The following is a 12,221-nucleotide window of genomic DNA, read 5'->3' on the forward strand; positions in this document are numbered from 1 at the left end:
CTTCCTCGAGCTGGCGAATATCGCAGACTTCCCAGACTCCTCCCTTGTGTCTTTCTTCAGGGGCAATCTGAACGCCGCACTGAAGGAGCGGTTGCTGCAGACGACGCGCGGCTGGACTCTCCGCGACTTCCTGGAGGCGACCTTATGGGTGTGCGGCTCGCCGTTCACTGTGGGCGTTGCTGAGGAGGGCCCTACCTCTCCTCCCACCGTGGAGATTCTCCAGTCGTCACCTATCAGTGAGCCAACCCCCACGCCTGTCGCCGTCAACGAGCCAGCACGGCCAACTTCGTCCACCCGGAGGAGGAGGAGAAGAAGGGCTTCCACCTCCCAGCCAACGCCTGCCCTGGTCTGCGTCCCTGAGCCAGCGCCTGTAGCCTCGACCGTCCCTGAGCCAGCGCCTGTAGCCTCGACCGTCCCTGAGCCAGCGCCTGTAGCCTCGACCGTCCCTGAGCCAGCGCCTGTAGCCTCGACCGTCCCTGAGCCAGCGCCAGTAGCCTCGACCGTCCAAGAGCCAGCACCCCTCGAGCCTTCCAAGGCTCTGCCTCTCGAGCCTTCTAGGGCTCCGCCTCCCGAGCCTCCCAGGGCTCCACCTCCCAAGTCTCTCGAGTCTATCAGGGCTCTGCCTCCCAGGGCTCCGCCTCCCAAGTCTCTCTCGTGTCTTCCAGGGCTCCGCCTCCCAAGTCTCTCGAGTCATCCAGGGCTCCTCCTCCCGAGCCTCCCAGGGCTCCGCCTCTCGAGCCTTCCAGGGCTCCGCCTCTCGAGCCTCCCAGGGCTCCGCCCCTCAAGTCACTCGAGTCTTCTAGGGCTCCGCCACTCAAGCCTCTCGGGCCTTCCAGGGCTCCGCCTCTCAAGCCTCTCGGGCCTTCCAGGGCTCCGCCTCTCAAGCCTCTCGAGCCTTCCAGGGCTCCGCCTCCAGAGCCTCTTGAGCCTTCCACGGCCCTTCCCCCCCGAGCCTCCTACGGCTCCGCCTCCCGAGCCTCCTACGGCTCCACCTCCCGAGCCTCCTACAGCTCTGCTCCCAGAGACTCCAGAGCTTTCTAGGGCTCCGCCTCCAGAGCGTCCTACGGCTCTTCTCCCCGAGCCTCCTACAGCTCCACCTCCCGAGTCTCTCGAGTCTATCAGGGCTCTGCCTCCCAGGGCTTCGCCTCCCAAGTCTCTCTCGTGTCTTCCAGGGCTCCGCCTCCCAAGTCTCTCGAGTCATCCAGGGCTCCTCCTCCCGAGCCTCCCAGGGCTCCTCCTCCCGAGCCTCCCAGGGCTCCGACTCTCGAGCCTTCCAGGGCTCCGCCTCTCGAGCCTCCCAGGGCTCCGCCCCTCAAGTCACTCGAGTCTTCTAGGGCTCCGCCACTCAAGCCTCTCGGGCCTTCCAGGGCTCCGCCTCTCAAGCCTCTCGGGCCTTCCAGGGCTCCGCCTCTCAAGCCTCTCGAGCCTTCCAGGGCTCCGCCTCCAGAGCCTCTTGAGCCTTCCACGGCCCTTCCCCCCCGAGCCTCCTACGGCTCCGCCTCCCGAGCCTCCTACGGCTCCACCTCCCGAGCCTCCTACAGCTCTGCTCCCAGAGACTCCAGAGCTTTCTAGGGCTCCGCCTCCAGAGCGTCCTACGGCTCTTCTCCCCGAGCCTCCTACGGCTCCACCTCCCGAGCCTCCTACAGCTCTGCTCCCAGAAACTCCCGAGCCTCCTACGTCTCCGCCTCCCGAGCCTTTCACGGCTCCGCCTCCCGAGCCTCCTACGGCTCTGCTCCCAGAGACTCCAGAGCCTTCTAGGGCTTTGCCTCTAGAGCCGCCTACAGCGCCACCTCCCTCGGCTCCACCTCCAGAGCCTCCAAGAGCCGCCTACGGCGCCATCTCCCTCGGCTCCGTCTCTTGAGCCTTCCACGGCTCCGCCCCCTGAGCCTCCAGAGCTTTCCATGGTTCCGCCTCCCTCGGCTCCGCGTCCTGAGCCTCCCACGACTCCGCCCCCTGAGCCTCCAGAACTTTCCATGGTTCCGCCTCCCGAGCCTTCCTCGGCACTGCCTTCCTTGGCTCCGCTTCCCTCTGCTATGCCTCCAAAGTCCTCCTGGGCTCCGCCCACCACGGTTCCGCCTCCTGGTCCACCCAAGGCCTTACCACCTGAGTCTGCCACGGCTCAACCTGCCTCTGCTCCGCCCACAGTCCCTCCGCCCCAGGCCACCATGCAAAGCCTTGTAGGTAAGCATAAGAATTTTTAAATCAACACAGAAACTGACACGGAGCCAGTGCAAGAATTCCAAGATAGGAGTGATGTGATCACTTGCCCTGGCCCTTGTCAGGATTCCGGCAGCCGAGTTTTGCACGTATTGCAAATGATTTAATGTCGATTTTGAGACTCCGGTAAGGAGAGCATTGCAATAGTCAATGTGAGATATTACGAAAGTATTGATCAGCTTTTCAGCCACCGAAAATTATATCATAGGGCGCAGCCTTACAATGTTTCTAAGATGATAAAATTATGTTTTAACAGTATTTTTTGTGTGGATCATATGATACATTTTAATCAAATATAACACCCAGATTTTTCATTTTAGTTTGAAGCTCCAAAACTGAGCCCTCAGTGGACAGAGTTAAGGAGCCAGCCTTCCAAATCAGAATCAGAATCAGAAAGAGCTTTATTGCCAAGTACGTTTTTTACGCATACAAGGAATTTGTTTTGGTGTTGTAGGCGCGTGTCAGACATTCTCTAAATATAAGAAACAAGTATTAAAATATAAGCAATATAAATATAAATATGTCCACACAGTATATAATAAAATTAAGAATAAAAATAAAAGAGAGCAGTACAGCAGAGCAAGTACAGTGGCCTGTAGAGCCAGAGGTGGAGAGTGGAGAGTGTCAGGGTGGGTACCAGGCCTTGTTGATAAGGCAAGTGGAGGATGGGAAGAAACTGTCCTTGTGGCATGAGGTTTTCGTCCTGATGGACCTCAGCTTTCTGCCAGAGGGGAGTGTCTCAAAGAGATTGTGGCCGGGATCTGGTGAGGAGATGCAATAAGCAATAACCTCTGTCTTATTACTGATTCAAGTTTTTATCTCAGAAATGCAATTTGAAAAAAATGCATCTGCTACATTTTCACCAGATTTAGAATGAAACCTGTGTCGGCTGCGTATAAATGATAATTAAGACCCAGTGATCTTAAAAGCTGACCAAGAGGAAAAATATAAATGCTAAAAAATAAAGGGCCCAAAATTTAACCCTATGGGACACCAGAGTGGACTGAACCAATCACAGACCTGTAACCACCTAGAGAGACAAACTGCCTACGAACAGAGAGATAGGACCAGTTTAATGCAGTAATGGAGACACCAGAGACAGATTCAAGATGGGTGAGTAAAACAGTGTGATCAACAGTGTTGAAAGCAGCACTGAGATCAAGAAGGATGAGAATAGAAAAAGAGCCTGAATCTGAAGCCATTAACAAGTCATTAGTGACCTTGACTAGAGCCGTTTCTGTACTATGACATTTCTGAAAACCAGACTGTAATGGCTCAAAGAGATAATTGACAATGAGGTGAATGTGTAATTGAGAGTCAACGGCTCTAAGATATTTGCAAGGAAGGGAAGATTTGAAATGGGACAGATGTTGCTCATTGTCCAAATCCATATTAGGCTTTTTTTGGAACTGGATTACACAAGCAATTTTAAATGCTGCTGGCACAACACCAGTATGCAAGGAGTCATTTATTATGTCCAAGAGGATGGGACTCAGAGAGGATAAAACAGGATTTGAATAGACTAGTCAGTAGAGGATCAAATAGGTAGTGGTAGCTTTCATACATGATACCACATTATGGTCGAGTAGAGAGAAATTTGAGAGAGGTGTGCCAGAGAAACAGGACAGGCTGAGAAATGAAACCAAAAAAACAGATGTGGTAGCAAGAATATTTTTCCTTATTCCTATTATCTTAGTGCTAAAGAAGTCTAAAAACACGTTACACAGTGGAAGTGATGCAGGCAAGGAGGTAGAACAAGTACATTTGAGCTGTCTATTAATAGTATTGCATAGATGTCTCGTATTATTTTGATTATTTAAAATTATTTCTGAAAAATAACAGGTTCTGGCTGATTTGATTTCTTCTTTATAATCATGCAAATTGTCTTTCAAAGCATGGTAATATACATTCAGGCCAGAAAAACTGCACTTTCGCTCCATTTTACGACAAGCAGCCTTCATTGAGCGTGGATTATAATTATACCAGGGAGCAGAATGCAAAGAAGACTTAGTCGGTGATTTCAGTGGAGCAAAATCATTTAAGCCAGATGTGAGAACAGTGTTTAACAGAGAAATCTTGTCTTGAAGAAGATCAGAAGAAAAACAAGTTAAAGAAGAAACAATAGAGTTCGTAAATGCTGACAAATCAATAGATTTCTATTTATGATATTGTACAGTGTGAGAAGAGGAATTAATGTTTGGTAATTCCATATTAAAAATGATGGCTAAATGGTCAGAAAGACCTAAATTGACAAAAGAAAACTCAGACACAAAAGAACCATTTGCAATAACAAGGTCTAAGGTGTGACCTTTGTTATGTGTAGAACAGTCAACAAACTAGATAAAATAAAAATCTGCATACATCTGTGTTTTGATCACTCATCTTTTCACATGGCACTTAACCATGGGTTATCTTAATTCTAAACCCTACTTTTAATTCCGGGTAAAGCAACGTTTCACAAATGTAACTTTGAAAGGGGGTTAACCCCGCATTGCGGTGCCAAGTTATATATTGTGAAACGATGCAGTGTTTTAATGTTACAAAGTTGTTTAGCAACAGACAACCAATCAAATAAAGCCTCAGCATTTACTTCATTAAATACAGTATCTCACAATAGTGAGTACACCCCTCACATTTTTGTAAATATTTGATTTGATCTTTTCATGTGACAACACTGAAGAAATGACACTTTGCTACAATGTAATGTAGTGAGTGTACAGCTTGTATAACAGTATAAATTTGCCGTCCCCTCAAAATAACTCAACACACAGCCATTAATGTCTAAATCGCTGGCAACACAACTGAGTACACCCCTAAGTGAAAATGTCCAAACTGGGCTCAATTAGCCATTTTTCCACCCGGTGTCATGTGACTCGTTAGTGTTACAAGATCTCAGGTGTGAATGGGGAGCAGGTGTGTTAAATTTGGTGGCATCGCTCTCACACTCCCTCATACTGGTCACTGGAAGTTCAACATGGCACCTCATGGCAAAGAACCCTCTGAGGATCTGAAAAAAATAATTGTTGCTCTACATAAAGATGGCCTAAGCTATAAGAAGATTGCCAAGACCCTGACACTGAGCTGCAGCACGGTGGCAAAGACCATACAGCGGTTTAACAGGACAGGTTCCACTCAGAACAGGCCTCGACATGGTCGACCAAAGAATTTGAGTGCACGTGCCCAGCATCATATCCAGAGGTTGTCTTTGGGAAATAGACATATGAGTGCTGCCAGCATTGCTGCAGAGGTTGAAAGAGTGGGGGGTCAGCCTGTCAGTGCTCAGACCATACGCCGCACACAGCATCAAATTGGACTACATGGCTGTCGTCCCGGAAGGAAGCCTCTTGAGAGATGATGCACAAGAAACCCTGCAAACAGTTTGCTGAAGACAAGCAGACTAATGACATGGATTATTGGAACCATGTCCTGTGGTCTGATGAGACCAAGATAAACTTATATAGTTCAGATGGTTTCAAGCATGTGTGGTGGCAACCAGGTGAGGAGTACAAAGACAAGTGTGTCTTGCCTACAGTCAAGCATGGTGGTGGGAGTGTCATGGTCTGGGGCTGCATGAGTGCTGCTGGCACTGGGGAGCTACAGTTCATTGAGGGAACCATGAATGCCAACATGTACTGTGACATACTGAAGCAGAGCATGATCCCCTCCCTTCGGAGACTGGGCCGCAGGGCAGTATTCCAGCATGATAACGACCCCAAACACACCTCCAAGACGACCACTGCTTTGCTAAAGAAGCTGAGGGTGAAGGTGATGGACTGGACTGGCCTAAACCCTATTGAGCATCTGTGGGGCATCCTCAAATGGAAGGTGGAGGAGCACAAGGTCTCTAACATCTACCAGCTCCGTGATGTCGTCATGGAGGAGTGGAAGAGGACTCCAGTGGCAACCTGTGAAGCTCTGGTGAACTCCATGCCCAAGAGGGTTAAAACAGTGCTGGAAAATAATGGTGGCCACACAAAATATTAACACTTTGGGCCCAATTTGGACATTTTCACTTAGGGGTGTACGCACTTTAGTTGCCAACGGTTTAGACATTAATGGCTGTGTGTTGAGTTATTTTGAGGGGACAGCAAATTTACACAGTTATACAAGCTGTACACTCACTATTTTACATTGTAGCAAAGTGTCGTTTCTTCAGTGTTGTCACATGAAAAGATATAATCAAATATTTACAAAAATGTGAGGGGTGTACTCACTATTGTGAGATAATGTATTTATACACTTTGTACCATCGCTGAAACTTTCACACGCTATTTACATTCTCCGTCTGAGGAGAATGTATGTATTACATCTCATATTATTTTGATTATTTAAAGTTATTTCAGAAAAATAAAAGGTTCTGGCTGATCTGATTTATTAATCATGCAAATTGTTTTTCCAAGCCTGGTAATAAACATACAAGCCTGGTAATATACATACTACATTCTCCATCTGAGGTAATCCAGTTCAGTGTCGAACAGTGGTGGCAAACGCGATAACTGCCATGATGTAGAAACAGTATTCCGTGTTTTTGTGGTCTATAGACAAAAGACAAACAGAGATGATTTGTTTGGCGACATTTTAAAGAAGAGCAGAGCAGCTCCATTGACAGGTTGCATTTCTCCACTGTTTATGTTCACTTTAGATATAACTCATTGTGTTTAAATGAATACTGTACCTCACCAAGACTGGCATTTTGGCATCATTTTTAAATGTAATTGACCATTCTGGCACGCTTTAGCACAAGCATTTTCGGAACACGCGTATGTTCAGTGCACACACATACGCCGCCAGTCAAACAAACAGGACACAACTTTTACTAGATCGCTAGCAAATTATAAAATGACGTGCTCAGGATAACTTAACAGCAGAATAATAATATGATCTTATAGACATATTGACATATAGCTGGTTATTTTTTTGTTATTGATGTCACATTTTAATCAGTCTGCTTGTCCGGTCAGGCAAGTCAAATTTTCTTTCACTTGCTCCTTCAAAAGTCCTGGACAAGCAGACAAGCCTTTATGTCGAGCCCTGTGAGCCATCAAAGAAATTAAGCAAAAGTGGTTTCTAGGGTTGAAACGGTTAGTCGATGTTAGCGACAATGTCGACAATAAACAATTGTTGTCAAAAATGTGAATATGAGTCATATGAAACTGATGGTGCGCGAGAGCAGCACTGCATCTGATTGAGGAGAGGAAGAAAACCGCTCGCAGTCCATACTCACTCCAAACTTTTCAAACAGTCAAAAAGGTGATGTAGATTGCAAAGTACAAGGCAATTATAATGCAAAAATACTAAATACAGAAGCACTGTCATCGTGAAATCAAGTAGAGCCGGGTCTGACGTTCCACTTAATAAAACTTGCATGTCACAGCGTCTAAAAAGCTAACAACCTGGCGTTATATCTTTAATGCATCCTTAAGTTCAAATAATAAGGAAGTGGGTCATAAACAAACGTAGAAAATGGCAAATCTCTGTGCAGTCAGCAGTGCTTCTATGAGTTGCGTGAAGGGGAGAGATTGAAACTGAACCCGACTGATGCACACTCTAGCATGGGGTGCCAAACTCGTCCCTCGTGCACATTTGCTGCAGCTAGATTATAACGTGATGGCTTGCGACATATTGAATCACAATATACACTATGTGTCATGGTGTGCACCTTATTGTGAAGAAAATCAGCAATAAACAGTTCTATTAAGAAAGAAAGTTTGTTTTTGTGAGCTAAAGATGGATTGAAGTGAACATAAAGGTAAGAGATTTTAGTCTTAACCCATTATACACTGGAACAAATTAAGTTTTTGATTAGTTTTTTTGGCTTGTTTTCCAAAATAATATCTTAAACTCTTAAAACATTGTACATTTACTTCAGGAGCTTTACTGTAGAATAATTGTTTATTATTAGAAGTGTAAAAATATTTTCGGTTCATTATGTAACAGTGGCAGGACAAATTAGACTGTGGCGACACAGTCTATGTAATTAATGGGAAACACTGCATATAACAACTGAACATCTTAGTTGACGTATTTCGGGGGGATGCTGTATGTGGATGCTAAGGGCAGCCATACTATAAGAAAATAATAATACACAAAAAATAAATGTATAAAAAGAGGCACTCTAATGGAGGGCATGACACTGCTTATGCGCATCCCAAGCTCAGTGATGTGCTTCAATGTACGGTAACCAGGGTGCTTCAAAAGTGTGTAAATGCAAGATTATTATGGGTTTGCAACATGTAGTCTAGTTCAAGACATCCAACAGTTTTTTTTCTTCTGCAACAGTTTATTAAAGCAATCCGTTGTCTGTCAGACACCCCAACATAAAGAATTGGCATCAGACTCTATAAAATTACTGTCCACAGCAGCTTACAAATAAGCCTGTGGACTATACATAATAATGGGAACATTGCTCACAGCAGGCAATTTTAAGTCTGATAAAGACGAACATTTATATTTATTGAATGCTATGAAATTGTACTGAAGCAATGCTTTAAATAATGAGGATGAAACTTTTCAAAGTTTACTTGCTGATAGTAACTACAACTAGTGTCCAATTTGAAGGATCTGTTTCTTTCTATGACTTATGTCTGCATAATTTACGTCCGTCGTCTTCAGTCAGTCATTTAAATGCTCCCTAACAGCCAATTTAAGTCGCATTTTGTTTTTGGTGGATATGAGTCTGGTAGATAAGATTCCTCTGTTATATTTTGGATGATTGTGTGTAGTAACCCCAGTTTTACGTGAATTGAAAGTTCGCATCCAGTCCACGACACCTGGCTAGGCACCGCACAGCCACCATCCGTAACCATAGCAACTGCTCCACTACCCACACAGGAACAAGAGTTTTCACATTTAGGCTTACAAAATCATATGAATAACTCTTTTATATTATATATTTATACATAATGTACGTTATTTTTGCCACGTCTAAATAAAGTATTTCATGGTTTTAACTGTGGATTAAATTAACCATGACATTTTTAATCCTGGTTAAAAGTGAAACCATGTAATTGCAACATCCCTAGCTCTAATACAAGAAATCAAATCAAATCAAGGTATTATTTCCTATATCCATCTATGACATATGTTTCCTTTTATGAGTCATCTGGTGTCAAAACAATGGACTGATTCATATTACTATGGTTTACTGGAACTATTCATTATTTTATTAGTGATAGGACCATTAAGCTTTCTAAACAGTGGGGCCTTTCTACACCATGGGGCTTTTTCACTAACGATTGAATTCCAAGCTTCATTACTCAAGTTTCTGCATACAGTTAATTTTCTACATATGCTGGTCAAAATATAAGCTCCCCATTAATGCTCTCTATGTTAGTTCATCAACATATATGTTCACCATATGTGCTTGCGGTTGGGGAAGTAACATTAGTAGCAGGTAAGTAATGTATTTGGATGAATTTATTGTGAAAAAACAGTTCTGGCATTGCAAACGTGCTGGCAATGCAAATGTGCCATCCAGGTGCTACAACTGCAACTAACCACGACACCGCAACCACAGTGTGTTTTCTGCTGTCAGCTCAGTTCATCTCCTAAGCAGCGCAAACTTGCTGTCTAGGTGCCGTAACTGGAGTATGCCTTCAAGTGTGTTTCTAAGCATCCCATGACACCACATGACACCACATATGGTTTATATGAAAGCATTTAAATTCCCTATACATGGCAAAGGTTTGTTCATTTTTGCAGGGGTATTGCGCAAGTAATGCTCACCCTCATCATAGGACTCAAACGCAATATGTCATCAATCGCAAAATGTTGCTATTCTTTTGCATAGGTTTTCACAAACAATGTCGCCCTTATATAGGGCTCAAACTCAAAATGTAATTTGTCCTTTTGCTGGGGTATTGCGCAGATGATGTCACCCTTATTGTAGGGCTCAAACGCAAACGTTGTTTTGTACGTTTGCAGGGGCACTGCACAACCATGCCTGCCTTTTCGCAAAGGCTCAATTATAAGCAAGGGCTCATTCACAAGCATTGTTTACCCTTCTGCAAAGATATTGCCCAAACAAGGCTCACCCATTCTCATGAACTCATAAGCTCATAGCATGTCATACAGCCATGGACAGGCTTACGTTTGCATCATTCATTTATTCTTCTTTCAGATTAGTCTCTCATCATCTGAAGACCTGGTTGTGTCCTGAGTCTAATTATTTGGTTTTGTGCTTTCTCTTGGTGGGTTAGGTTAAATTTGGTCCTTGGGGTAAGCTCCACTCCTCTGCCGTCATTGCCTCCGGCAGGATCTGACAGTTCAAGCAGCATCTGAGCACTGAACCATAGGACGTGGCTTATGCCAAATGATACAAGTATGTTTTTGTTTGTATTATGTAATTATGTCAAGTCTTTTTGATAGAACTGTGAAGTATACACACAATACTACATTATCTTAAACATCATAATTATGCTGCCTACCTTTTAGTACTATCTGTGTATCAATAACATTCCCAGAAAAATGCATTAAAATGCTACCTACATAGGCAGCTCACTAGGTTTTGGAACAAAGGAGAGGACAATCCTTGACTCCTTTTGCTTTATGGCCATATCTGTTCTTGTGTATCTTTTAAATGTTGCTTATATTTTGTATTTTAAATACGTATTCCCATTACATTTATTTAGTTACTCCCCAACCCTGCTCATAGATTGGCTCCCAATATCAGCCTATGTAAGGAATATTGTCTGACTGTCGGTTACATATTAAATAGGGAAATCATTTAACCTTCCTCTAAGATCAATAAAGTATATATTGCTAGCAATATCCAATAGACCCCCCCCCCCTCCCCCCTTCAATATCCTCCACTGTCTACGTTATGAAAATTCTATTGACGTGGGATGCTCCATGCCACTTAGCCATGTGAAATGAGATGCAAAGCAGTTCTTTCTGAAACTTTTGAATTGCAGAATGGCTGTTGCCTTTAAATATGAACCTGAATGGTTTTTCCTCACACATGGTCTTGGACAGAACGTCCTACTTTTTTTTTTTTTTTTCAGTGTCTGACATAGATGACTGCACACCAGCAAAGATTGTTTTTTTGTCCTCCGGCCTATTTAGCTCTGAGGGTCTTTGTCAGATACTGATTTGTTATCTACTATTTAGCTCTTTGTATAGGTGAGTGAAAAGCAGGTACTAAAATGCATTTACCTAATTTTGGACCTTGGAAACATTAGCCGTGCAGTGTAAGTATACAGTTTAGTTTGTTATTGCTCTGGGCCAACCGAGAGAAGGAAGAGTGTTGGAGGCAAATTTCCAGTGAGTGAATCAAATTATACTGGAAAATTAGTAACTGAAAATTCTGGTTTGGCCATTTCAGCCTTTTTAATCTTTCAACAGGATGAAACATTGCTTTGTCTAAGTTTTTATTTTCATGGTGTGAGCTACTATACCATTGTTATGTCACCTTAACCTATTTGCTGATGTTTAATGTATTTGATTTAAAATGAGTTCTAGTGGAGCGAAGTATAAGCTCATGAGATCTGTGTATTTGTGTTTGACTTTCAAGCGTGTCTTTTAGTCTTCTGGTGGGAAAACTGAAGTGTTCTCTTTGTGTGCCATTCTTTAAGGCCTAGTGTATGGGGCAGGTCCACTAAACAGTTGCGGCACTTTTGTGTGTGATATTTCAGCGCAAAAATCTGCGTCTTATTCACTAACCACCCACAATGTCTTTTAGGAGGCACAATCAGCACTGAAATTGAGCTGCAATTTCAGTGCTTAAATGTAGTCATTATCATTCCTTTCCAAGCAAACTTGCCTCCTTACTCAGGGTTCCAGACTGCGAATAAAATTATTGCAAATGAGACAAAAAATAATTGATTACGACAATAATTTAAAATCTAGTCGCCATTGGCGACAGTCGGGGTGTGTCCGTTCATATGCGGTTTCATCAGATATCATCTTGTGAGTTATTGAATACATCATTAGAGCAGGCACCAGCAATGTGTCTTGAGATGCTTTTCACCTGTTCTGTTTCTGATGAGCTCGCTGCACTGCACGCA

The 12,221-nt window shown here is 44.0% G+C and overlaps 1 protein-coding gene across 5 annotated transcripts in view; it reads left to right on the forward strand.

The window, feature by feature from the left end:
- The window catches only part of LOC127630762 (tumor protein p53-inducible protein 11-like), a 78,457-nt gene that overhangs the window by 16,944 nt on the left and 49,292 nt on the right, over positions 1-12,221 (forward strand). For 3 of the 5 annotated variants that reach the window (XM_052108855.1, XM_052108691.1, XM_052108937.1), the window contains exon 2: positions 10,416-10,537. The exons of the other annotated variants lie outside the window; for them this stretch is intronic. Coding sequence is in view for 1 of the 3 variants with exons in the window: in XM_052108937.1 (XP_051964897.1) it covers positions 10,529-10,537 (9 nt within the window). In the remaining 2 variants the exon portion in view is untranslated. The remainder of the gene's footprint in view (positions 1-10,415; positions 10,538-12,221) is intronic. 5 annotated transcript variants of the gene reach the window in all.

The sequence above is a fragment of the Xyrauchen texanus genome, chromosome 1 (assembly GCF_025860055.1).
Source record: "Xyrauchen texanus isolate HMW12.3.18 chromosome 1, RBS_HiC_50CHRs, whole genome shotgun sequence".
NCBI lineage: Eukaryota > Metazoa > Chordata > Actinopteri > Cypriniformes > Catostomidae > Xyrauchen > Xyrauchen texanus.